Source organism: Neopsephotus bourkii, unplaced genomic scaffold, assembly GCF_033783945.1.
Source record: "Neopsephotus bourkii isolate Nb327-2 ecotype Australia unplaced genomic scaffold, CSIRO-AGI_Nbou_v1 NB_1831, whole genome shotgun sequence".
Lineage (NCBI taxonomy): Eukaryota > Metazoa > Chordata > Aves > Psittaciformes > Psittacidae > Neopsephotus > Neopsephotus bourkii.
The window spans coordinates 626,765-654,390 of record NW_026902304.1 but is presented as its reverse complement, the minus strand read 5'-3'; the positions used below and the strand labels follow the sequence as shown (position 1 = coordinate 654,390).

At 37.6% G+C, this 27,626-nt stretch overlaps 1 protein-coding gene across 4 annotated transcripts; it reads left to right on the top strand.

Annotated features, from left to right (window-relative positions):
* NAA35 (N-alpha-acetyltransferase 35, NatC auxiliary subunit) lies at positions 1–27,466 on the top strand. Of its 4 annotated transcripts, none has more exons than XM_061343913.1 (23): positions 1–103; positions 1,182–1,315; positions 2,117–2,150; positions 5,443–5,557; positions 6,682–6,756; positions 7,998–8,165; positions 8,971–9,037; positions 9,735–9,778; positions 10,350–10,400; positions 11,207–11,290; positions 13,130–13,244; positions 13,753–13,931; positions 14,823–14,882; positions 16,032–16,138; positions 16,371–16,437; positions 17,679–17,777; positions 19,055–19,233; positions 20,874–21,010; positions 22,381–22,448; positions 22,693–22,833; positions 24,390–24,512; positions 25,588–25,668; positions 26,288–27,466. In XM_061343913.1, the coding sequence occupies exons 2-23, from the start codon at positions 1,192–1,194 to the stop codon at positions 26,345–26,347; spliced, it is 2,178 nt and encodes a 725-aa protein (XP_061199897.1). In that variant the 5' UTR covers positions 1–103; positions 1,182–1,191; the 3' UTR covers positions 26,348–27,466. The 4 variants fall into 4 exon arrangements, with proteins under 4 accessions (XP_061199897.1, XP_061199898.1, XP_061199896.1 ...); XM_061343912.1 differs by having other exon boundaries at positions 17–284; XM_061343914.1 differs by lacking the exon at positions 10,350–10,400 and having other exon boundaries at positions 14–284.
* The last annotated feature ends 160 nt before the right edge of the window (positions 27,467–27,626 follow it).

The following is a 27,626-nucleotide window of genomic DNA, read 5'->3' as shown; positions in this document are numbered from 1 at the left end:
GCTGGCAGCGGGGTGCGCGTGCGCGCGTCTCGGGTTCGCTCTGAGGGAAGGAGGGAGCTGGCGGGCGGTGCCGGTGAGCAAGAGACCGAGAACGGCTGAGGCGGTGAGTTCGGCTGGGCCCCTGCCCCGCGCGGTGGCGGGTCGCCGCCTCATCCGCTTGGGGTAGAGCCACTGCTTAGCGTCTTGCCAGGCAAAAACAGCCAAGGAGGGAGCATGGAGTGAGCCCGCGGCACTTGTGCCCCGCAGCGGTTTTGCCCCGCGGCGGGGCAGGAGGGCCCCAGAGGGTGCCTGTCCGCGGTGGGGTAGGAGAGACCCGGCATGATTCAGGCTGGCTGCCGCCTCTGTGCCTCGGCAGGGCCCGGGGAGCGACCGGGCAGCCGGGGACGAGACAGTGCCGGGCGTGGGGACGCGTGACATGTGGGAAGGGGAGCGCCGGGAGGGTCTGGGTAAAGCGGCCGTGGCGGCTTTGGAGGGGCTGTTTAGAGCTTGCCGGGCTCGAAGGTGACCCTTGGAAGATCTCCGACCAGGTAAGGGGAAATTTAGCGCTGCTGGTATCGATCGCAGACAGACTGACCGGCAGAACGTGCAGTCTTTCGGGGCTGCCCGGCGTATCGCAAGATTGCAAAAGCACAATAGCCGTTTGAGATAAGTAGTCGGTGGAAGTTTGAAAATTATATGTTTAACATTCCTGCGGTAATTCTGATATTACTTTCTTCTGAAGTCCGGGGGAATATGCCTGTTTTCACAAACTTGTTCAGATACACTTTGTGCAAATAACAAACGTGGTCAGTTTTACAGTTCCCTCTTTGATTCCTCGTGTATTTCTGATAGTGTGAAACAACAACAAAAAGATTGTGTTATCTACATCAAGAGGATTTGATACTGTTGCCCATTTAACTTATGATTTGATAAAACACTTTGTAATGGTTCTGTTAAGGACACTAAAACTGCTAGAGTTCTGGTGTCTTTAGTGACAGAGGTTTCATAGCCTATAGGGTAGGTGCAGAGAAATAGTGACCAAGAAAACTTTAAAATCAGTTTTGTCTTTTTTTTTGGGGGGGGGGGGCTGAAATCGGGTTAGTTAGCTTTTCTCACCTGATTCTTCAAAAGAGGAAAAAAGTCTCATAAGCACTTTCTCTAATTTGTACACAATGTGCATTGTCTCTGATATGGATTTAAAGGTGCAGTATCATGGTTATGAAAGCGACAGTAGAAGATGATGATTCAGGATGGGAACTTGGTATGCCTGACAAGATGGAAAAGAGTAATACAAGCTGGGTAGATATAACACAGGATTTTGAAGAAGCTTGTAGAGGTGAGTTGTACTGCTGTGTTCTGAGAAGACTTGGAATTGTCCTTTGGAGAACTGAGTATAGTTTTTTGAGGTGTTTTAAGCGATAGTTTGGCTCAGGTTCAGGCTCCAGATGAACAGAGTACGTTGATTCTGTGTTTCCATAGAACTTCCTGTGTAAGTTAACTGTGAGGTTGAAAATATCAAAAGAACCTCACCTTGCTTACTCTTCCAGGTTACATAAGTATCTTTTTCAAGTTGTATTTTTTCATCTTACCTACTTTCACACCTGTTTTTATCTTTGTGTGGTGTGGGGTTTTTTTTTGCAATCTCTTCTGCCAAATGGAAACCTCATTCATCCATGCATAATCAACACTGTTTTGTCCTGTACGTTTTCTGATCTTAGTGATCTCCTGTTTGTGTACCTACAAAACACATCTAAAGGCTTCATTAAAAGTAAAGAGGAAAAGCAAGTCTTTCAGTAAACTTCCCTAGAAAAAAATCTGACTTTTGCATGGAGAAGCACAGAAAATTGTTGTTCTGTGTTCCAGGCTGTTCAGATGCTACTAGGTAATTCTAAAACCCCTTTAACTGTTGGAATAGCAGAGAGGGATGAGGAAAGACTGAGCAACTGGGCTTCTTAGACTTGCAGTCTTGAAAGAGCTTTCAAGTGAAAGTAAATTAAGGCAGAGTAGCAATACTTGGTCTGTGTCCCACACCTTGTTCTGTATTGGTATAAGACAGTTTGGGAGTGACAGGTGTATCCTGGAAGATTTGCACTAAAAGGATGACTTTAATTGCTTATCCTGTTCTCTTTCTTTGTAGAACTGAAATTAGGAGAACTGCTTCATGACAAGCTGTAAGTATGCCTGTGGGATAGTTCTGATTTTTAGATAGGGTTAGTGCCAGTATTTAAATATTTACTAATAAGTCATGCAGTATCAACGAAGCTTTTTTAAACTTTTACCTTAAATAAAACAGTTGAAGTATATCATTTGCCTTCAGCAGTAGGTACACAATACACCTCTTAACATGCTGAACATTTCTTATTGTGCCAGTATTATATTTTCAATTAATCAGTGCAGTTTAGAAGTTGGTAACACATATTATGATCAGTGGTGTTGACACTTATGAGCTATTTTATTTGGACATACTTTAAAAAAAAATGCCAGAAAGACTTTAAGATTTTAAATTTGCTTGCTTTAAATGTCACTAACAAGTTTAGGGTAAAAATCGGTATGCTTTAAAATAACTCTTAAATGACATGGTAAAATACCAATGGAAAGCTCTACAGATTAAGAAAAAATATATTAAAGAAAAGCATGTGATCAGGTCTTCTTGAATTCATTAAAACATGATGCAAGATTAACATACCTTAAAGATAAAATTGTTTAGCCACATGAGTCTGCTGAATAGGAAAAATTGAATAAGAAAAATGTGCTTATTTAGTAGAATGGTTGGAATTGGAAGGGACCTTAAAGATCATTCATTTCCCACCTCCCTGCCATGTGCAAGGACACCTTCCCTGGGCAGGGACACCTTCCACTACACCAGGTTACTGAAAACCCTGTCCAGCCTGGCCTTGGTCACTGCAAGGGGTGTGTCAGCCGTAACTTCTCTGGGCAGCCTGTGCCAGTTTTAGGAATAATAGATCAGTAAACAGAATCACACTGTTAGATTACTACAAATTAATAATTGCAATTATTAAATTACAAGGTAAAGTACAAGATCCTGTACCTGTTTTGGGGCAATCCCAAGCACAACTACAGGCTGGGCAGAGAATAAATTAAAAACAGCCCTGAGGAAGGACTTAAGGGTGTTGAGACAGCAGTGTGTGTTCGCAGCCCAGAAAGCCAGCTGTGTCTTGGGCTGCATCAAAAGGAGTGTGATCAGCAGGTTGAGGAAGGTGATCCTGCCCCTCTGCTCTGGTGAGACTCCACCTGCAGTACTGTCTTCAGCTTTGGGGCCCTCAACACAAGAGGGACATGGACCTGCTTGAGCAAGTCCAGAAGTGGGCTACGAAGATGCTCAGAGGGCTGGAGCACTTCTGCTATGGCACAGACTGAGAGCGGTGGGCTTGTTCAGCCTGCAGGAGAGACCTTAGAGCAGCTTTTGCATACCTAAAGGGTCTACAGGAAATCTGAGAAGGCGGCATTTTTTACAAGGAACTGTAGTGACAGGACAATGGGGAATGGCTTTAAACTGAAAGAGGGCAGGTTTAGATTTGATAATAGGAAGAAGCTTTTTACTGTGAGGGTGGTGAGGCACTGGCACAGGCTGCCCAGAGAAGTTGTTGCTGCCCCATCCCTGGGGGTGTTCAAGGCCAGGTTGGATAGGGCTTTGAGCAACCTGGTCTAAAGAAAGGTGTCCCTGCCCATGGCAGGAGGGTTGGAACTGGGTGACCTTTAATAACCCTTCCAACCAAAACCATTCGGTGAAATGCAAGCCTGCTTAAAGATATATGCAAGAATGTCACCACGTCGTTACTTAGTAGAATCAATGAGAGTTTTGAGATATAATTTTATATGAGGCCTTCTACAGGCAGCTGAGAGCGGCCTCACAGTCACAGGCCGTGGTCGTCGTGGGGGATTTTAACTTCCCTGATGTTTGCTGGGAGGACTACTCAGCAATCCAGCCGCAGTCCAGGAGGTTCCTCCAGTGTATGGATGATAACTTCCTCATGCAAATGGTGGATGAGCCAACAAGGAGAGGTGCACTGCTGGATCTCATCCTCACTAACAAGGAGGGTCTGATCGAAGCAGTGAAGGTTGAGGGCTGTCTTGGTTGCAGCGACCACGAGATGGTGGAATTCAGGATCTTGTGTGGTAGGGCCAGTAGAATAGCAAGTAGAATTGCAACCCTGGACTTTAGCAGGGCAAACTTTGGCCACTTCAAGCGATTGCTAGGGGAAATCCCATGGGCTAGGCTGCTTGAAGGTAAAGGGGCCCAAGATAGTTGGTTGACGTTCAAGGACTGCTTTTTCTGAGCTCAAGATCGGAGCATCCCGACACGTAGGAAGTCAAGGAAGAGGGTCAGGAGACCTGCGTGGCTAAATAGGGAATTGCTGGGTATGCTCAAGTGGAAGAGAAGAGTTTACAGGTCATGGAAGGAAGGGCTGGCCACTTGGGAGGAATATAAGGCTGCTGCTAGAGAATATAGGAAAGCAGCTAGGATGACTAAGACCTCCTTGGAATTGAAGCTGGTGAGAAGGGTCAAGGACAACAGAAAGAGCTTTTTCAAATACATGGCAGATAAAACTAACACCAGAGGCAATGTAGGCCCGCTGATGAACGGGGCGGGTGCCCTGGTGACAGAAGATACAGAGATGGCAGAGTTACTGAATGCCTTCTTTGTCTCTGTCTACTCTGCCGGAGGCAGTCCTGAAGAGCCCTGTACCGCTGAGACCTCAGATGAAGACAGGTCAACGGAGCGGTTTGCCTTAGTCGATGAGGAATGGGTTAGAGACCAGTTGAGCAATCTGGACATCCATAAGTCCATGGGTCCAGATGGGATGCACCCGCGGGTGCTGAGGGAACTGGCGGAGGTCATTGCTGGACCGCTCTCCGTCATCTTTACCAAGTCTTGGGAAACAGGAGAGGTGCCTGAGGACTGGAGGAAAGCAAATGTCACTCCTGTCTTCAAAAAGGGCAAGAAGGAGGACCTGGGTAACTATAGACCAGTCAGCCTCGCCTCCATTCCTGGGAAAGTGATGGAACACCTTATCCTTGGTGCCATCTTAAGGCATATCAAGGATAAGAGGGTTATGAGGGGCAGTCAACATGGCTTCACCAAGGGGATTGGACTAGATGATCTTTTGAGGTCCCTTCCAATCTCTAACATACTGTGATACTGTGAAGTGCACATAGCTTTAGTAGTGGGATATTTGGCTCAGGACTGTTCTTCAATTTTCAGAAAAGGCTGTTTTCTTGTAGCCATCTGTTGTTTTTTTTTTTACTTGTGAAGAGGTCCTCAAATTCATGAAAAACCATGATCTCTGAAGATCAGTAGTGATGTTCAGATACCTTTCTTTATTGTCTGTAGCCAGGATACAGTGTGCTCAGTTTGTTGACATAGGTTCTTTTACACCGTTTTATAAAGACTGTCTTGTATACAGTAACTTCATTCAGAACGTATTTTTATTGGTGTTTTAGGTTTGGTCTTTTTGAAGCCATGTCTGCCATAGAAATGATGGATCCCAAGATGGATGCTGGTATGATTGGAAACCAAGTGAATAGGAAGGTTCTTAACTTTGAGCAAGCTATTAAGGTTTGTGTGACTTCCCTGGTTTTGATTATACTATCTGTAAAAGTGTGATACAGTTTTGTTAAATGGCAGTTAAGCACAGTTCAGCATAATTAGTGTTTCCAATCTTTACTTTAAATTTGGGTTTTCTTCTTTAATTTAGATAGCTAAATAAGAAAATAGCTTGTGATATTTACCTCTTTTCTCACTTACATTATCATAATGATGATAACTCTTCCAGTGAAAAGTACTGTGAATTTTGGTGGTATCAATAACTCAGATAAATACATTTCAGAACTGGTGTGGTTTTTTTTTCAAGTTACCTTCTGCCTCCCCAAATGTGTCTTTTTTTTTTATGAAGATGTATCAGTTAATTCCTCTTTAAGCTGGATAAAAACCAGCTTCCTTACAGAAGCTGGAAATTTACGCTTTATGAGACATAGTGGTTCATTAGCCTTGAAGAGAAGCTGGCTAACTTAATAACATTATTAGTAATGCTTAACTATTGATGCACAGTCAAGATAAATTGGTGGAGGGATGTTGAAAGACTTTGTTATTTTGGAAAAAATAATGCATTCACAAAAGGAAAGATATTTTTTATTGTGGATCTTATTTTGAATGGACTAAGCTAACTTTGTCTAAAATATTGGCCATCTAAGTCATAAGAATGCATGCAGAGTTGCAAACGCTGGACAGATAAAATGAAAGCAATAGGATTGCTGCTGCCTTGGTCCATACCTTGAAGGCAATAAATCTACAAATATCTGCAGTGTAAAACTCAGTCTTAAAAGAATGGGTCCTATATATTATTCTTTGTTCAGTCTTTATTACAATTATACATACTGTTTTGTAATTTAAGTGTTGACCATTAACTACCTTTGAACTTTTATTTGCTACTCACAAATCAGAAATTTTATCTTAGCTTTCTCTTTGGATATCTTTATATTTGGTCAGTGTTCAACACGGTGGGAAAGCAGATTTTTTTCAGAATTTGAGGTACATTATGAAGCTGATCAGTAAAGATAATGGTATACAGATCTTAAGTCTGAACTGAATTGTAAAGTCCTTTTTGGCTTTACAAATAATAACTTGTATTTTGCCTATAAACTTCTACAGTCTTAAGGGGTTTTTTTTCTTTGTTTTCTAAGGATGGCACCATTAAAATAAAGGATCTCACTTCACCTGAGCTGATAGGAATAATGGATACATGTTTTTGCTGTTTGGTAAGCATTTCCAGCTCTTAACATTAGGTGATTTTCCTTACAAAGTATAATCCTTTAATCCAGTGTAAAAACTGAAAAAAACCCCAGTAGAACTCAAGAAAAAAAGATTGACCAAGCAGAAAACACATACTTAGAATTTTAATTGCCCTGTAGATATTTACATTGGCTATTATAAGATGCATAATTTTAGTTTTGGGGTTTTGTATTACAAGAAATCATTATGGAAGAGAACTGGTAGCATTTTTAATTCTGTAGAAAAGTTTTACAATATGTGGATTTTAAATGTATGCTATCTGACTGCCTGCTGTATATTGGTGTTTGAATGCGTTGGAAAGTGAATGTGCAGTAACCCACAGCACTCTTGCTCGTTTCTGTGCAGCCAGTATTGACTGAGCTTACAGAGGCATTTTGAAGAAAAAAAGAAAATACCTAAATCCATTCAGAAAAGAAATAAGCAAATTATCAGTTATTTGTTAATTGTGATTGTTTTCTATGTATGTCTTAATTTCCTCCAGCAAATTATACAGATTATTTTCAATTACTGTTTAAAATCACATCAATAGAATTACTTTAAAAAAAGAAAAGAACAACCAATATTTAAAATTAGTTTAGTCCAAAAATGTACGTAAAGGTCACTGTATATTTGATATGGTGTAACATAATTCATCTTCTCCCCCACTGCCCCATACTGACCCATTTGAAACAGATCAGTGGTCATTAAAAATCTGATCCTGCCATGGTTTACACTGTTTCAAGGTAGAAATAATTGTTTAAATTACTGAAGCTTTCCCTGTAGCTTAAAGCAGCATGGAAAGTAAGACAGGATCATGAAAAGAAGCTACAAGTTGCAGAAGAGAACATGCAGAATGTTCCTGAGTTGTATTTTTCTGCCAGTTGCATTTTTCATTCTGTATTTGTATAGAAGAAGTTTATAATTCTGTAGATTTCTTAGTATCATGTCTAAGTCACTGAGATTAGACCTAACTATGTGAAAGAGGTTCATCCAGCACAGAATTTCATACTGTGGGAAGGTTTAGTAACTTACTGCCTGCCACAGCTAGCAGATGGACAAAGGCTGAGAGACCTTCTTGCCCATTTTTTTTGCTAGGTGGAAGGTTGCCATGTTAGGGACTTCCTTAATAACTTGCTGAAGCACAGTAAGATGGGAAAAGAATGGAGATAAAACAATGAGGACTTGGCTTTCATGAGTAAAGCATTTAATTGCATTTTCTTTTCCCTAGATAACCTGGTTAGAGGGACATTCCTTGGCACAGACAGTATTCACTTGCCTTTATATTCATAATCCAGACTTCATAGAAGATCCTGCTATGAAGGCTTTTGCTCTAGGAATCCTAAAAATCTGTGACATTGCCAGAGAAAAAGTTAACAAAGCAGCTGTTTTTGAGGAGGTATGTGTTACAGTGGTTAAATATGTAATGTTATACATAGCTCCGTAATGCAAATAAAATAATATATTAGAGAAATTTGTTGCAATTTGATTGAGTACTCTAGGGGCAACAATACATCTTCCTAAAAGTATTAGACTTATCTCTTTAAAATGCAGCCTTTTTCAATGAAGGCGTTTCATAATCTTTCCTGTAATTCACTTGAGGAATGGAGTCACAAATACTTTACTCAAGAAGCAGTGCAGGTCTTGTGGCTAACCATTTGAAATCAGTGTGACTTGTGGTTTTCTTCCTGTTCAATTTTTTATTTTCCTACTTTAGGTAGTCATGATTGACTTTGGTCTGAAATGTTCATCCAGCAGTGGAATCAGAGTCTGGGTTTCTGTGCTTAGAGCAATTTTTGTTTCTTGTGATCTTGGACAAGTCAGTTCTTACCAACTGTATGTAAAATTAACAGTATTTCACATCCATAGTTCTTGTAACATTTTGATAGGGTGGTGCTTGATGAAAATGTGAAGGGCATACTGGTATTGAGAATTTATTTAGAAAATAATTACCCCAAGCTGGATTTGAACAGGAAAGTCACCCAAACCACAGATATACTTAGTTGTGCAGAAGAAAACCAAACTTTTATACTTGGTGTAGTTAAACAAAAACACTTGAAACAAATCAAACAAAAACACAACAAGAACACAACCCCCCCAAAAACTAAACCAAACAAAAAGAAATCCCCAAATCCCAACTTGAAAATGTAAATACTACTGTTTATATTTCACTACATATTGCTGCTTTGGTTTTTATTTTTTAGGAAGATTTTCAGTCAATGACTTACGGATTTAAAATGGCCAACAGTGTAACAGATCTTAGAGTTACAGGTACAGTTTGTGCTTTCTGTGTATCTGTCTCTCTTTTGAACATGTTAGTTACACTCACCCAAGCCTAGTGAATTGTTAGAAATCTGATCTTACGTTTTTTACTAGTCTTGTGAAAATCGGTGGTTTAGTATTAAGACATGACAATTATTTTTCCTTTAAGAAAATGTTCAGTTGTTTTTGTTAAACGTCGGAGAAGTGGAAGGAGTACTTTCAGATGTACCCACCAGTTGGCTGGGCATGAGCTCATCCAGGACTGAGAGAGACAGGCACCACTGCGAAAGTGCATTGCTTAAATTCTTGTCTGCCTCACTATTTGATCTAAACAGATGGCTTTTGAGGGAAAAGCAATCTAGTAGTTCTAAAGCTATGAATATGTATGTTGTTAGGTGCATATGTAAGTGTCGATGCTGGCCTTTTGTTGTACTGTTTTTAATAAATGAGCTTTTTACTGAATTATTTTTAGAAAATTTGTGAATGCTTTAACTTTGGATCAGTCAGTCCAAAGTAAGTATTCTGATTTGTCTATTGTTGTAAGACATCCCTACCATTCCTCACAAGAATATGTTCTGTCTTGTCTTTGGATAGTGGGTATGCAAAGTACTAAAACTTGATTTCCCTTGAATACTTTTCTCACCTAAGTGGTGCAGGTGTACCTAGGAACACTTCTCAGCTTTTAATTGTACTGTGACTTTTACAGGTATGCTAAAAGATGTAGAAGATGACATGCAAAGACGAGTGAAGGTATTTTTCTCATGTTCACTTAGTCAGTTACACTGACTGTTCAGTTACAACTAACTGAAAGATTATGAAGAATGGGGCAGGTTTGTGTCACTAAACGGTGGGGGTTTGTTGAAGAAATTCTGTAATGCTGGTAGTTTGCCTTCTAGCTGAAGATGCTGAAGTTTTCAGACCTTTCTAAACTCTTAATAGTTGCTTCACGTACTAGTAGGTGAAATCATGATGTAAAATACAACACTAGGCTGGGCACAGAAAGTATGTATTTCACTTCTGGCTATTATGCAAGTATGTTGTGTGATGTTAAAGTCACTTAATCTACTTTTACCACAATTGACAATATAAAATGTTCATACAATTTCATTGTCTATTTGCAGAGTGGGCTGAGATAGGTCTCATTACTATAGAAGAATCTTGGATCATTCAAGAACCTAGATTATATGTTAAGAAGTTTTGAACTTCAGAACTGCTTTTTTAGCATTATTTAAGAGATGAATGTTCTGAAATAGGTAAAGGGATTTTCAGTAACTTCCCTTTGCAATTTTTAAAAAACATTTGAAATTTCTTTACCTTCTAGAGCACTCGAAGTCGACAAGGAGAAGAGAGAGATCCAGAAGTTGAACTTGAAGTAATTAATTGTTTACCTTTTTTTATGGATTTCATGGATTAGTCTATCATTGCCTTTAATCAGTAACAGCTTGTGAGAATATGTGTCACCAGTGTTGATGCATTAAACATGGCCCTGAACAAATACTAGGCTAGCCGATACGTTTTTATACTTTGAAGTATACTGTTCTGGGTTTATTCTATGGGCAGAATAGTGATGCTGCTGCAAATTTGCCATTTATGCACCTACCTCTCAAAAAAAAGCCATTAGCAAAGTAGGTGGTCTCATCTGTCCTGTACCTTCTTCCCTCTGTCTCTTCCCAGCAGCTTTTACTGCTGCTGGCAGACTCCCTGTCAAGAAGAAAGTAGGAAAAGTGAGTGAAGGCAGTGTTAACTCCTTCCAGAAAAAGTGGTAATTGATGGATTTGATGTGGCTGATTTAGAGGGATGTGGGTTTCCTTTCCCAGTAATGTAATTTTCTTCGGAAGTCACTTTTAACAGATCCTCAGCAAAAAGGAGAGAAAATCAGTTTAATAATTTGTGGTTGTTCACCTAAGATGAGGTTTGACTGTCATTTGCATATGAGGTAGCTGTACAGCCAATGGTTGTGCTTTACCTAAAGTATCTTAGTGTTTTTTGTGTTAGGGCTTTTCTCACAGCAGTAGAGGTTTCTTCTATAAATCATATAACTTTTCTTTAGAATTGTACTAGATGCCATGTTTTTAAGGTGAGAGAGCGTGCTTAAGTAAATCCGTAGATTTTTTTTTTTAATAACTTTCAGGACTTAATATGTACTGCTTAATAACTTGCAGTGTATTTTTATTACAGCATCAACAGTGCTTAGCTGTGTTCAGCAGAGTCAAATTTACCCGGGTACTACTGACTGTTCTAATAGCATTTACCAAAAAAGAGGTACGTTAATTTGGTCTTTGTGTTCACGTTGTGATCGTGTGAAATACACATTTTTCATTCTCTGTGGTCAAGCAATTATTCTGTAGATTATGTAGATCTGAATTGATGTTGCTGTAAGTAAAGCATTTCAGTGGCAACCATGCAGTTTTGGTTCATTTTTTTTTTTAAACAGGGAAGGCTAGTTGCTGACATTATCGTGGTGTTGCAGAGAAATATAATATTTATTCTAGAACACTGATAGAAAAATATTTGAGTTTTGGATTACTATTTCACACACAAGAACAAACCTTTTCTTTCTTGAGTTCAGTCTCTTTCTGTGGGGTTACTTGGCATGGGGCAATGTTTTATCCAAGTCTAGAGAATTGTTAGCTTTTCCTTCTGATGTGGTATCAAATCCATATCTAGACTTCTTTGGTCTGAGGAGTGGAATATAACTGCTTTCCAAGCAGGCAATTTCCCTGCCTTTTTGCATATAAGGTTTCCCATTTGTTGAGGGGAGAAGGAAGGAACTTCATGTTTTAGGGCAAAGGGGTGGAATCACATAAGACAAAGCTTTTTGTTTGAATAGCTTTGTCTTCATACAAAGATAAATATCTATCTATTGCTTATTGTTATTTCCATTTTCATAGAGAAATAGACAAGTTTCTTAAGTGGCATGGGTTTTTCCGACATATTTTGCTGTTGGAGCAGCTGCACTGTACAGTTTAAAAGACCTTGATTAAAGTGAAAGATTTTGCAAGTATTTGTCATTGATAAATATCAGTGTTGAGGAAAAAGTGGTTGATAGAAAGTAGTTGCATTCTGCACTAGTTATATCACAAATTGAACTGACATAAAAGTGACATACATTGATGTACAACCAAATTCTGTGCTGCTATCAGTTAATTATCTGTGCAAAAATCAGATTATCTCAGTGTCACTGAAGTATGATTACTTATACTTTATTTAAATCACATGTTATGTTGATTTGAATTAGATATGCTTAGCAGTTTATTCTTTTGGTAGATTTGTGGATACTATAGTCTGTGAACGTATATTATGCAGAGTTACAGATTTTGTTCAGCTTCTACAAAATCTTCAGAGGGTTTTAAACAATTTTTTTTCTCAAGTCAAGCTTCAGTTTGACTTGAGATTTCAAATATTTGAAGCTCCATCAGTCATTTTTAGTCCAGTATCCTTAAAACAAGATTTTAAATTTTATTGAGAGCTACTTTAAATGGTACCTAGTTTGCTAACAGATTTGGATTTGTAGGATGCCAGAAGATAACAGCAGAACATGAATCAAGTTTGCTGATGGACATCTGGTATATTCTAATACATCTGGTATATTCTAATATTATATAGTGATTTAACTTCAGTTGATAGGTTGTATTATGTCTATATTCTCAAGTATTCTGTCTTTTCTAATAATAGGTGTTTGGTGGTTTTTTTTTTCCTCTCTGCAGTTTGGATTTCTGTCTTACATGGCAGAAGGGTTATGTGGGTTTTTTTTTTACACTCCCCCCAAATCAAAAGTAGAGGCCTTGCGTGTAATATATATTAGACTTTCAGCTGTAGTTCTTGTTAAGGCTTATCTTATGTAGCGAAAAATACAGTGTTAAATGTATGTATAGATAGGTAAAATATCAAGAACATGTTATTGCACAAAAATCTGTTTTGGTCATTGGTTTGGTTTTTGGTGGTGTGTTTTTGTTTTTGTTTGTTTGTTTTTTTTCCCAGGCCTGGCTGTGCACAAACATTAGAATCCTAATACTCTTCTTGTTTTTCCTCATTCTAGCATTAATTCTATACTCAATATATATAGATACATAATATAAATAATGGTTACTTGCCTTTCAGACTAGTGCAGTTGCAGAAGCTCAGAAACTAATGACTCAGGCAGCAGACTTGCTTTCTGCCATCCAGAATTCATTGCATCATGGTATCCAGGCACAGAATGATACCACTAAAGGAGGTACATCAAATTTTACCGTTTTCTTTTTCTTAAATGTGTTGTTTTGATAAACTTTTAGTATCTGTGTGTATTTTTTAAAAATTATCATTATTCACTTTGAGCTAATAATACTTGTTATACAACCTGTTAGATTTGCATTGTTTTATCTTAATTTTATTTCACTAAATGATGGTTCTTGTGAAACTAATACTGTCACTTCAAAGCCAGAGATAATGTGAACTTTAGATTACATGCATTGCACTTGAATCATTACATATGCCATTTTAAAATAGGAAACACCACCTCATTGTCTGTACAGGTATACACTGAGGTGCTGAAGGCTGGGGTTTTTCTAGATAGTAATCATTGTCTTGGTTGGGTAGTTAGTGTCTGTGGGAAGTTAACTGTCAGCTAAAAAGTTCCTTCTTGCTGTTTAATTTATATTACACTTTCAAGTTTGAAGTGAGTTCTTCAAACAGCTTATCTGGAGAATTTTTCTCTCATTTTCTCTCCCTTCGTCCTTCAATAGATCATCCTATTATGATGGGCTTTGAGCCCCTTGTTAATCAGAGACTGCTGCCACCTACTTTCCCGCGATATGCAAAAATAATTAAAAGGGAAGAAATGGTCCACTATTTCTCCAAACTAATAGACCGAATAAAAGCTGTATGTGAAGTAGTCAACCTGACTAATTTGCACTGTATACTGGTAAGCATGAACATTTCTTACTTAGAGCAAAAAATAAGATCTCAAAGTGTAACTTGTAAAAACTTTCCATATATACTTGGTACTTCTCATTGGAGAAGAAAGTGGGCTGTATGTATATATCTTTTGGTAATTCTCATTTTCGTGTGCAATTTCTTTAATATTTTTTTTCCAGATTCAGTAAGCAGTAATCTGCCTGTGTACCTATTACACAAGATAACACTTCATATATGTTTTAAGTATGAAATTCCTTGAATAAGCATAAAGTTAAGCGCCTGCTTATGTTTTTTCCTTAAGTGATGTTATTCTCAATTACTGCCTACATTTATAAAAAGACACTTATGTGCTTGAAATACTCTTTACCATGTAGATGTTCCCCAACTAAAAGCCACAGTTACATCAGAAGATCAACTAAAATATTTTGCTTTCCTATTTCCTGTTAAATTAATTAAGTAGTGTTAGCTTGAAGCTTCTGGTACCAGATAAATATAGAAGTTCTGTTACATACCTGTTTCAGTTACACCATGATATTAACAGTATCTTTTTTTCTATATTATTATCCTTCTAAATGTTGCATCTGAAGAAAGTTCAGAAGCTTTTTGTGCTGTTAAATAACGAGTAGTTTAAGAAAAAACAGATTTAGCTTCATAGCATGTTCTTATTTGTTCAAATTATTCATGCTTTTTTTCTCACAAGTTGTATAAGCTATGTTATCTGTATGTATATATGTTTGTATACACAAAATACAGGTGTATTTACATAATTTGATATATGCATTTGCATTTTCAGTCTGTCCATTATTATGTGTATAATAACAGAAATACGTGTGTATATATAAAAAATTTGGCATATTAACACGAACAGTTTTTTTTTTTCTCTCTAAATGTAAATTAGGACTTTTTCTGTGAGTTCAGTGAGCAATCACCATGTGTTCTTTCAAGATCCTTGTTACAGGCAAGTGTTAATATATTGTCTTTGAGTAAAATACTTCTACATTTGTCACAAATATGGATTCATCTTATTTTTTCAAATATTATCTGCATATCAGTAATATATCTCCAGAAAATTATTTTCTATATGGAAATATTAGGTATATGGAGACTTATGTTCCGAAGTAATTTTTTTAAGCACTTTTAAATACTGTTGTTTAGATAATGTTAATACATGCTAATTAAATCAAAAGGTGTTAAAAGTTTTTCTCTGCCATAAGGCTGGGCTTGTACGGGCATTTTTATGCTGTTCTCCATATGCTGTCTCAGTTTGGGGCTGGGTATCTTCCCTGTTTCAACTGAATTTCATGTATAGACTACTTCTATTCCTGTAATAGTAAAACTGATGGCTAGAGCAGAACAAGCTATTACTTCTCAGTGCTTTGCTTAACTTTGAAAGCATATTGTATATTTCTGAACTCAGAATAAATACCTCCCTGTAGGAGATTTTTATTTGACTAGGGTGTCCCAGGATGTCAGAACTTCTTTACATTTTATCCCAATTAAACCACATATGAAGCCAATTAAATGTAACTATTGGCAAGTAAAATATTTTCACTCTTGTGTGTGGTCTGGCTTTCCACTGCATGTGTTTGTGCAATCCCTTTCGGGTGCATGGCAGCAGAGCTTCTTTTCCAGCTGCTGAAAAACCATGTAACAAAGGGACATGGCACTTATGGAGAAAAGTGGAATGAGCATCACATATAACCAATGAAAGTAGTAGTATATACAGGGGCAGGAAAAAGTCTACATTAGTCTGAAGATCTACATTTATCTGCCTCCAGGGAAACCACGTAACTTATTTTGTTAATCTTCAGAAACATCTGTCCGATAAATCATCTTTAAAGTCCAAAAAATAAAATCTTTTCGCCTGCACTGTCTTATGCAAATAATAGAGCTGTATTTTGTTATGGGAACACCACAGAAGTGGCAGATCTTAATATGCCTCTCTTTCTGTCTGTAGCTTTGTACCTACGTGAGCCATTTTAATTCTTAAAGCAATGTTACAGGTTTCTGATAGAATACAGGTGCCATAAGAGCTTCCTATGTGTAATTCCTAAAGCATTACTTTTAACTTTAAGCATGTTTCTAAAAACACATTTCTATTTTTCAGACAACTTTTCTGGTGGATAACAAGAAGGTGTTTGGCACACATCTCATGCAAGACATGGTAAAAGATGCTTTAAGATCTTTTGTCAGTCCTCCAGTACTTTCTCCAAAGTAAGTGGATCTTGAGTTTAGTTGCATGTGTTTACATGTCTGAAAAAGTATTTCTTCTGACAAAATCAAGGACAGACATACAAAAAGCATATATGTTTTGTACTTCTTGTGTATGTATGTATTAGTTCTTGCAATTTGCTGTTGCTGCACTCATGTTTCTTTTTTAATTTCATGCTATGTAGACTGGTGACATTTGTGAACATATCTCTGTATGTGGATGTTTTCCTTTTAGGTGTTGTCTTTATAATAATCACCAGGCGAAGGACTACATTGATTCCTTTGTGGCACATTGCGTTCGGGTAAGCATTCATTCCAATTGCAGCATGTTTATGCATATATGAGAACTTCAGAGGTTTGTTTGTGTTTGAAAATGAGACTAATTTCTTTAGACACCTGAAATGAAGGCAAAATTATAGAAATTGGCTATCTTAGAATGGTATTGCTTTTTATAAGTCAGTGTAATTTTTGTTGTTTCTTTCCTGTACTATGCTTCCAGACTCTTCACTAACACTAGAAATCTGCTTTATTAAAAATCTGCACCTACTACCTCTCTACAGGGTAGTCTCATGTCACAGAACAAATGCATTAGCACCGGTAAAAACAAAATTATTTTTACACTCTCCAGTTTAAGAAATTTTAAAAATGGTTTAGAAGATTCAGTTATTAAATGACAGTGAAAATGTAAGAGAACATAGAACTATTTAGGTTCAAGAGACCCTTCATCAAGTCCAGCCATTAACGTGGCACTGCCAAGCTCGCCTCTAAACCATACCTCTAAGCACCACATCTACAGTCTTCTGAATACTATCAGGGTTGGTGACTCAACCACTTCCCTGGGCAGCCTATTCCAATGATTGAAAACCCTTTCAGTGAAGAAATATTTCCTAATTACCAGTCTAAATCTCCACTGGCACAGCCTGAGGCCATTACCTCTTGTCCTATCACTTGTAACTTTGGAAAAAAGACCAGAAACCTCCTGGCTCCATCCTCCTTTCAGGTAGTTGTAGGGAGTGATAAGGTGTCCCTCTGAGCCTTCTCTTGTCCAGACTAAAAAAAAACCCAGTTCCCTCAGCCGTTCCTCACAGATCTTGTGCTCCAGACCCTTTACCAGTTTCATTGCCCTTCTCTGGACCTACTCCAGCACCTCAATGTCTTTCTTGTAGTGAGGGGCCCAGAACTGAATACAGGATTTGAGGTACAACCTCACCAATGTGGAGTAGTCCTGCTGGCTGATACAGGCCACTTGGGCACATGGACTTAGGCATAAGAAATCTCTCCCTCACCGCAGCCATTCTCTTCTGAATTAGATTACTAAAGGATGCTCTTTCAATCTTGTTTACTTATGTACAGGGAAATGGATACTTCTTACATCACTCCAGAGATCTTGCTTGCCTGCTAGCTTGCACTCCATAGGGAGCCTTAAGGAACCTACCTCCTTATATGGATGTATAAAACAGATGTCGAAATAGACGTCATAGATACTCCTCCTGCAGCTTCAAAGTCGTATTGAAAATTTAAAACTATCCTTTTTTTCTTTCAGCCATTCTGTAGTCTGATTCAAATCCATGGACACAATAGAGCTCGTCAGAGAGATAAACTAGGTCACATTCTTGAGGAATTTGCTACCCTTCAGGATGAGGTAATGTCCAGGCAGCAGGCCAGCAAAGTTTTCTTTTCAGGTATATCCCAACCAGTGGAGTATGTGGTAGTAGATTCTAGGTGAATGAAGCAACTCCTTGGTCCTAAAACCTTTAGGACAAGGTTTCCTAAATTGCAGCCCAGGAAGTCTGTAAGTTGCATCCAAAGACTTTTTAGGTCTCTTGGACAAATGAATTACATTTTTAAGATTAATTTCATGTAATTCCACTGCTTGTAGTCTCTATCCTGTTCGTAACTGGCAGTCTGCAAGATGTAACCAGGGTGAGATGGATAAGCTCTGTTTATCTTTTATTTACCTTTGAAAATTCAGTCTTGCAGCTATGTAAGATGTAAACTGAAAAATTTTGTAACGTTTCAAAATATATGTATAAAATAATAATTCAAAAATGTGCTCTGATTCTGAACATTTTGCAAGAATGGGGAGTGAAAGATTCTAGGGAAAAGTATATTTTCACTTCCTGGAAATGTATTTCTTCAGCAGTGAGAGGCATTAAATAAATATTTTCCAAGATGTGTGTGCTAACGAGAAAAGTGAAGGAACTTGGAGGGTGGTGGGGTGGGGCATGAGGTATTTTGTACTTCAGCTTCTCTCAAGGTGATTTTGTTGAGAGTTTGTTGCAGACCTGCAGCTGAGACACACTGCTTTTTCGCTTTGTAGCAGGTTATATTGATTGATTTGTTCAGGACTACTGATAACCTTTCAACTGGGGGACTTAATGTCTTCCATAAAACTACTTTTGAAGGCTGAATTGGTCTTAGGAATGGTGGGCCACTGTGTGTCTTACATGTTAAGCTTATAAATTCATTTTTTTCAATGCAGGGAGTTTTGATTTGGTTTTGGGTTTGGTTTTTGTTGTTGTTTTTTCTTCAGGTAATTATTGCCAGTATAGTAAAATGAATAAAAGCTTGAAGTAGATTCTTGAGTTTCACTGTTAATGTGACTGCTAACAATTTATATGTAAATACTTTTTTAAAAATGAAATTAAAAAAAACTGTTATTACTGTCATATTATTATACAGAGTGGCCTTTTTATATCTTTGTGCAGCAGAATTTACTTATGTGAATAGCTTTCCTGTTTTGTGACAGCTCTAGACTACGGAAGTGGCAATATCTGTAAAAACATATTTCTATCTCATAATAGGGAGTGTGGCTTCACTGACCCAATTTGTATTCAGTTTTTTATTTCTGGCACAACTTGGATGCTGTTTCTGTTAAATGCACTTCCTCCTCTGTCTCTTTGCTCTCTTTTTCAACAGGCAGAGAAAGTAGATGCAGCACTTCATAGTATGCTATTGAAGCAGGAACCACAAAGGCAGCATTTGGCTTGCTTGGGCACCTGGGTCCTATATCATAACCTTCGTATTATGATACAGTATCTTCTGAGTGGCTTTGAATTGGAACTTTACAGTATGCATGAATATTACTACATATATTGGTAAGAGGATGCTTTATTTGGCAGCTGTTGGAAGAGAGATATTCCCACAGAGCTGCAGATATTGAAAGGAGAGACTTCAACTGTGATTTCGTTTAATATTGCTCTACACTGTATTTAGTTTACTTATTCATAAAATTACAAGTGGAGGAAAAAAAATCTGTTGGTCTCTTTTCTAGACTTACTAAGTAGTGTACCTGTTTTCTTCCCTGAAAGAGTAACTTGCTGTCACATAGCTTTTAAAAATTGTCTTCTGATGACAGTGAATGAAAAACACGGCGATTTTTCTCAGACAAGAAAATGCAGGATGAAAGCAATTCCCTTTATTCTTTTCTGGTTTTGCAGTACAAAGATCAAGTCTTGTTGCTCTCTAGTATTTTGAAAAAGATCTTCTGAGTTGTGACTTTAATCTGAAGGTTGATTACATAAAAACATTTTTATCCTGTGAGCAGATTTGAGGAGATGTCTGCCTGTAGTGAAAATGACTGCACTATGTGGATTCAAAATTCTCTTTATTTTTCCACTTCCATTCACATTACTTTGTAGTTGATGACTTGATCCAAAAGATAAATGGTGGTTCATGTCTGATTCAGCATTAAAAATTTCAGGTTGAACTTTCCTATGTTAAGGGTTCTGTACTTTGCTGGTTTTGGATGTGTTTTTTTCTGTAAACCTACCAGTAAGCTCTTACTATATAAGCTGTAAGTGTTCTCTCTGAGAGATCAGACTGGTTCAAATGACTTGAACTTCAGTGCATTTCATTATGTTTCTATGCTGTTTCATTAGTGGGTTTACTATTAAGTGAGAAAATGAGTACTCCAGATGATGGCAATATTTTTTAGGTATACCTCAGTTAAGTAATAGCAAGTTCTCTGTAAGACAGTATTTTTTACCTGTATTTCCCCCCACCTTTTTAATAAAAGCACTGTTAACGGGAGCAATCACATCAACTGCTTTATCTCCTTACTCAGAGAGAATAGAAGAAGGACAAAGGAGGAAATTTCTGACAGGGAATGTGCAAATGAGATTCACTATTATTACTCAGTAATTTTCATTCTGAATTATGACTTCTTATTAAGTATTATGTCTTCATGTGCTCCAGATCTGTAATTTCCAATTTTTTATCTTTTTCTTTTCCTATTCCTTTTGGTTTGAAGTCAGTCAAGAGATTGGACCCTCTTCTGCTCACTAAGAAATTGCTCTTAAAGATTTATTTTAAATCTTAAGGAATTGCATGGATTCCTCAAAAAAGTAGTTCCTAACAAAATTAGAAAAGGTATGAACATAGTACCTTTTTAAAAAATGCTTAATTTGCTAGCAGAAGGAAGAATTCTAGAAAAAATCTGATCTTATACAGGTTTGGAAATAATAAAAAGCTTAGATTTTACTTAGTAAATGTGTAAGAAACTCGCCCACCTTGAGCTGTGTCTTTGAATCTGTGTAATGTCTTATTTGAAAAGCAAACAACAGATCACAGACTAATCTGTTGGTTTCAAACAGGCAAAACGGAGTTGTAAGTGCCCTAAAAGGTGTCCTTCACTATTATTTCTTTGAGTACATGATGTGGCATTCAGTGAGCATGTGTGCATTATGAATATGTTTTTCACTGTAGTATGTAACACTACGTACTGTTTTTACTGTAGGTATCTATCAGAGTTCCTCTATGCATGGTTGATGTCAACACTGAGCCGCGCTGATAGCTCTCAAATGGCAGAGGAGAGAATAATGGAGGAACAACAGAAAGGCCGTAGTAGTAAGAAAACAAAGAAGAAGAAAAAAGGTATCCGTACGTAGAGTGTAACTCTAGACTCATTTTTCCTCTGCCTTTATGCAGTCATGTAGAATTAAAATTCATAATTTAGAGTCAACACTGATGTGGTTAGGAAAAATGTCATGAAGTTTATGAAGGCTGTATGTAAAACTTTTTTAGTTAAAAAGGCAGTGGCTGCGTAAGAGTTTCCTGTTTATGTATTTACTTACTTTTAAATATGTCTTTCAGAAAAACCCAGGCTTGTAGTCACAGCTTCACGAGTTGTGTTGTATGTTTGATCCTGTGAGATGTAATTAACAAGTTCAGTGCAATTACCTCTACCTTTCGCTGGTCTGTAATTCCTGTAGAGTTGTTCTGGTTTTTTTCTGTGACTGTAGCTAGATTCAAAGACTAAACTTTCTGTGTCTTTCTGTAATTTCTCTTGTTTCAGAAGGTATTAAAGCTGGTATCACCAGCTTTAATAAATGGTTGTCACTGGTTTAAATGGTATTTTACAACGGTGAGTTGCCATGTTTTAATTCAGTGGTAGTACTGATTTGCAAAGCTCCTTTAGAAATGCACACTTTCTCTGGTGTACATGCGTAAGAGGAGATGGGAATTTCCCTTCCTATGCCATAGCATTCTCTGCGATCGGAAATGTAAGCCTGCTACCTAAAAAGTGCACGCAAACCTTTTTGATACAGATTTAATACAGATTTGCCATGCCTAAGTGGCTACTAAGATTGTAGTATGTTGGAGTTAGCATTAATATTGCAGATAAACACCATGCAGAAGCTTGCTTCTGTTCTTTGCTCTTCCTTCTTGTATGTTTATCCTTGTCCCCTTTTCAAGGGGAACAAACAGATGTGAATACCTCAAGATCATGTCAACTAAATTCCCTTGTATCTCAAAATTTAAAAGTTACTACTGTATTTTATAGGTCTTAAAAAGGTGCCAAGTGTGGGGCAGTTTGGCACTAGTTAAATGCTGGAAGGTAAAGAACAGTTTATTATCAGGATAAAAATCCTTTCTTATTAGGGTAAAAATGCTTTAACCTTTTAGTCATCAAAGTCTAAAAAACAACCCATGAACTAAGGAAAAACGCCTCTCAACTACAATCTTTAAATTCTAGATTACTCTTTAGCTGTCTCAGCTGGTTTATTTCATGGATGGCAGTGTTGTGTTAATGTGACTGCTAAGTATGTCTTAAGATTCAGTGTAATCAGGAGCCAGGTGAGCAGAAATGCACATCCATGGATTTTATGCTTCAGTTTTCTTTATTTTGAAATCTAATTGAGAACTTTATAATTTTCAGAAAATTTTAAAGAATTATTTCCATCTGAAATTAGTGTATGTACTTATATTGAATTAAAAACAGAATTTTTGTATGAAATTTTCAGTTCGCCCTCTCAGCAGAGAGATCACCATGAGTCAAGCATACCAAAATATGTGTGCCGGGATGTACAAGGTAATATGTGCTTGCCAAACACTGGCTTCAGTTTTTTTTTCTCTGTAATAAGTATCAAGCAGATGCTGTATGCCTTTTTTGGTTTTACTGGGAAGGGAAATTAAGTTCAGTTTTACAGTGTGATATGGTAAATTTTCTACTATTTTTCTATCTTACCAGTTACAGCTAAATCAACTTTCATTTTGTTCACAGAAAAATACAATATAAAGCTAACACTCCTTTATATTTATCCTTTCCTTTTTAGACAATGATTGCATTTGACATGGATGGCAAAGTAAGGAAACCTAAGTTTGAACTAGATAGTGAACAAGTTCGATATGAACACAGGTTTGCTCCATTCAACAGTGTTATAACACCGCCACCGGTCCACTACTTGCAGTTCAAAGTGAGTACTCTTAAAATGTGGTGCCACTCACACTTTAATTAAGTAAGTCATTTACTCACCTGCTTTGGACATTGTTGTCAGTGTAAAAAGAACCTTTAATATCTCAAAGTTCGTATTGAAGCGTAAGTTAAAATGACAAGAAGTTCTAGCTTTAGTTGTATGCAAGAAAAACTCACTGCTTTAAATCCTTACGAAAATTAGACTTTCAGATATTTAAAAATTTGTCTGGTGGTTTGAGATGCTTGTGTTGGTTTGCATGAAAATATCTCTTGGAAGTCTGTTGTCAGACTTTTTAGCTGCAGTTCATATAGCAGCATGTTTCTATTACTACAGCAAGCAAACAGGAAAAGGAAACTAAAGTAATTTTGAGTATTAAGTAACATAAGTGTTGGTTGAAAAGGACTGTTAGAGGCTTGTCTTGTCCACTCTTGTCCTTGAAGCAGCATTATAGGTCACATCAGCTGTGTCTTTTTCTACCCAAATATCCAGTCTGAATTACCGAAGTTGCAGTTTATGGCCTGTCCCCCCATGTTCTGTTGTCTGCTGTTAACAAGAAGCATTTGTCTTCTGACAGCTCTGTAACTATCTTTCAAGTAGTCGTCTGCTATTAAGATTACCCATCAGCATTCTGGGCCATTGACTTCTCCTTGTGGGTCATGTGCTCTAGACTCCCAGCCATCTCTGCATCTTAGCATCTTTCTTGACTTCAGCAGATCCAACATTGGATGCAGTATTTTGGATGTTACAGCACAAATATGGAGTATAGAATGATAACCTTCCTTGAACTGATGGTTGTACTCCTCCTTCATAGTCCTATATGAGACTTGTAGGTAGAGCACCTTGTGCTCTCTAACACAGTTTGGTGTTCACAGTAACCCTGCTACTCATCCAGCTGGTTATTAGCCTCTACTGATCTGTGGGGTTATTCTGCCTCAGGTGCAGAAATTTGAGTGTTTCTTGTTGAACTTAGATTTCTGGTGGCCAGACTTTTGTTTTTACAGGTCTGTCTGAACTTAAATGGTGCTATTTTATAATGCCAGTCACTTTCCCTAGTTTAATGCTACAAACATTTGTAGGGGAAATTAAGACAATGGTGACTTCCTCGTTGTCATTGAGGGGGTTTTTATCCCTAAAGAAAAAAAAAGTTGGAAGTATCAAAATTGTATAAAATTAACTGTTCATTCATTTGAACAGTTATCTTACTTGCTATAAACTTGATTTGAGTAAATAATACTGTATACTTTTTATTTCTCCTGTTTTTTTTCCTGTAATTTCATACCCTGATGCATGGCACTATTAAAGCAAATTAACAAGTTCTTCAGGAGATAGATTGTTTTACAAAGAATATGGGAAGTTTATTGTATTTTGTGGTACTATAATTAAGCACCGTATTGCTACTTGGTTTTTGCTATTTTAAATGTATTCAGCTGAAGTATTCTTAAAATATTATTTAGTTAACTGAACTCTTTTCTTCAATATCCTTCAGTATATATGTTAAAAGAAATTTGTTGGCAACTGATTTTAATGCATGGATATATATTTCTGCAACATGCTAGGAAATGTCTGATTTAAATAAGTACAGCCCACCTCCTCAGTCATCGGATCTCTACATGGCAGCTAGCAAACACTTCCAGCAAGCTAAAATGATTCTTGAGAATATTCCTAATCCAGACTATGAGGTAAGACTGAAATACTGCAATTTATGTTCATAGTAGAATAAATATTTGTTTTCAGCTGGATCTGCTTGGGATCCAAAATCTACTTCGTCAAAATGCTGAGCAAAGCTGGGTGCTTCGATAAAGCAATGGAGAGAGGATAGTGATGGTGTCTTATGCAATGGTCTGTTTCAGGTACATTAGATGACATAATCAAGGTTGTGCTTACTGTTCCAAAATCTCTCCCTGCTAGTATCTTAAATAGTAGATAGCAGCTTAGCTCCATCTTGCATGTTTTCTTCTGGTCCTGTTGTAAAAGTGTATCAGTTTTATCAGGAAGGTGACACATGCCTCCCTCACTTACTTGGAATCTGGTAATTCAGATGTATTCCTGAGAGGTGGGAAAAACAGGTTTAAATGTCATCAGGCTGGAAAGAAGATTTTGTCTGGCACTTGTTTCCTGGAGCAGTTTTCTCAGCACTGGGCTGTGAACATAGGTAGGAATTTCTCCCTCTTTGTCCATCACTTAAAAACTAAGTGTCTGTGACTGTGTTTTGGAATAAAGAGTATGTTGCATCTCAGAGGGTTAAAAACAGTTATGGGATTATGCTCTCCTGAGAATGTAGGAATCCCTGCCTGTTCCCTGGATCCTAGTTGCATTCACACACAGGTCATCTGATTGAGGCTAACCAGGGTAGTTAGAATAAGTTCGAGTGTGCCCAGAGCACTTCCAGGCAAAAAGCCACCAGTCTGATACTTGAGTTTCCCCTTCTCACTGTGTCATAGTTGGGAGTAGCTGCCTAAAGGCTGTCTAAACCTTTATTTGGATGAGTGCCTTGGAACTTGCCATAGCATGGAGAGCACTGGTTTCTATGGTCTGTTGAATTAAAAAAGTGAGTATTAAAATAAGCATTCCCTTTATTAAATTTCATTAATCCAGCTTTTATACTTAAAAGCAAATCCAAAACACCTCTGATCTCTGTTAAACTCATTCTGTAAGAGGACTGTTGTAAAGTATGTAAACATTTTGAGTATTATCTCTGAAATACTTCTGAAGTCACATCTTTCACTTGAAAACTTATTGCTGTCTTGCGTTTAGGTCAATAGAATCCTGAAAGTTGCTAAACCCAATATTGTGGTCATGAAGCTGCTGGCAGGAGGCCACAAAAAGGACTCCAAGGTGAGAAAATGCCAGTTGAGTTGAATGTGAAATGTATTACACACGGTGCTACGACAGGTCTCTTACAGCTGAATGAGCAGATTCAGGTCACAGTTACTCTAACTCTTAAAAGAGTTGGGAAAGTAAAAATCCTTTTTTCCCTTGGAAATAGTTTGTTGCAGTTATTTAAATATGGAATACTCTCATTTCTAAACGTTTGGGAAAAAAAATTGGGAAGTGCGTGTGAGAGGACGTGCGAATATGGGCATTCTTCAAGAGCGGGAAGAACACAGTGGGGAGAGTGCTGGTTATCAGGATTAGCAGGTGCCATGTGGGTCAGAGGGAAGAGAGGGCCTTCAGACTTCCTGCAGAAGGCTAAGCATAGAAGAATGAAGGAGCAGACTGAAGAGGCACACCAGCAATCTACAGCTGTGTGCCCAGAGGCACACTACTGGAGACTGACTGGCATACCCAGAGCTGGGCTGGAATATTTTCCAGGCATTAAAGAGCTAGGATTATTTTTTTCCCATTTTTTTTGTGTTTTTACTTTTTTTTTCCTTCTAGATGCAGGGTATCCCTTATTTAGAGCATTACATTCAGTAGTACTGCTGTGTGATGTTTTTAAATATCTTATTTCTAGGTTCCTCCCGAATTTGACTTCTCCCCTCATAAATATTTTCCTGTTGTGAAGCTTGTTTGAAAGACAAGGGAGTAGGATACCTACTACAGAGAGTAGGACATCTGAGCATAATCTATGTATCAGTTAACATCTGCAAGATGAAATTATCTAGTACCGTACCCAGACTGAGGGGGATCTCCAGGATAGAAGTACTTTTACATGGAATATCTATACTCATCTGTTATGTGTTATCTATCGGAATTACAACTGCTGTTTAAAGTGGTTTGTATGAAGTTTTATAGGTGAAGCTGATTTTAATCAAATGCATTGTTGAAGAATGTTATATTGATTACAGATTTATTCTTTTTCATTTTTTGAGCACTGACAAAGTGGTTGTTTAGGAATTTAGTAACATTTGGGACAGAGTAAAAATAATGCAGTAGAGCCTCATGTCTAATAGGAACAGCAGAGTTACTGAAATTCTGCTTTGAACCAAACCACTTGGAGAGATTGTGAGGTTCCATTATTTTTGCTAAATTGCATCAAATTGTCTCACTTTGCAAGTAGGAAGACTGGGTTCTTTTCTTGCAAAGTCCTTTAAGCTAAAACAAACTATAGAAATTAAGAGCAGACAAAACCTAATAATTTAGCTTGTACTGTGCTGAATTCAGTAATTTTTGTTTTACTGGAGTAAACTGTGTAGGAGGTATATTGTCTCAAATGTAGAAGTTGTACTTGAAGACAGTGAGAAATGGAGTAAGTCACTCCTAGTTGCAGTTTGTTCCTTTGACTTTAATTGTAATGGTACTGATGAATCTGCATAGCTGAACACTGTGATAGTCACTAGCAACATAGGAACACAAGACATGAGGACCGTATTTTTACTACTCTGTGATTATTTTGTTTTTTGTAATCCTTCTGTTACTTTGTCATTGCGAAAGAGGAACTGCTGATTTGTTCCATTGCTCAGTCAGGTCTTGCATGACCTTCATTTTCTTGCTCTGACTGCAATGCTGCTGCTGGATCCTACTGCCTTCTGTAATGGTTGGTATAGGTAGAAATCCCAAACAAGAAGAGCCCCAAACCTACCCTTTTCTTCCTGGAACAGGTCATTCTCCTGTGTGAAATAATGAAGGCAAGGTTTTGTGCTGAGCAACCTTCTGCTACAAGAGGAAAAAAATAAAAACTTTAAAAAGCTGACTTGCTCTTTGATAAACCGTACTACCCAGTCTTATCTGGGCCATACAAGGAAATCGTCCTGGTCTCGCTGTTTTGGACAGGGCAGTTCTTCATTTTGCTCCAAAATTACTCCTTCCATAGTGATGGGCTTTAATTCCTCCTTGAAAATGCAAGACATTTG

What these genes read in the sequence shown, in the direction of transcription:
- NAA35 (XM_061343913.1), top strand. Translation starts at nt 1,192, where the DNA reads ATGGTTATGAAAGCGACAGTAGAAGATGATGATTCAGGATGGGAACTT. An exon ending in CCTCCAGTACTTTCTCCAAA is followed by an intron (nt 16,139 to 16,370) that starts GTAAGTGGATCT and finishes TTTTCCTTTTAG; the next exon opens with GTGTTGTCTTTATAATAATC. An exon ending in TTCCTAATCCAGACTATGAG is followed by an intron (nt 24,513 to 25,587) that starts GTAAGACTGAAA and finishes TCTTGCGTTTAG; the next exon opens with GTCAATAGAATCCTGAAAGT.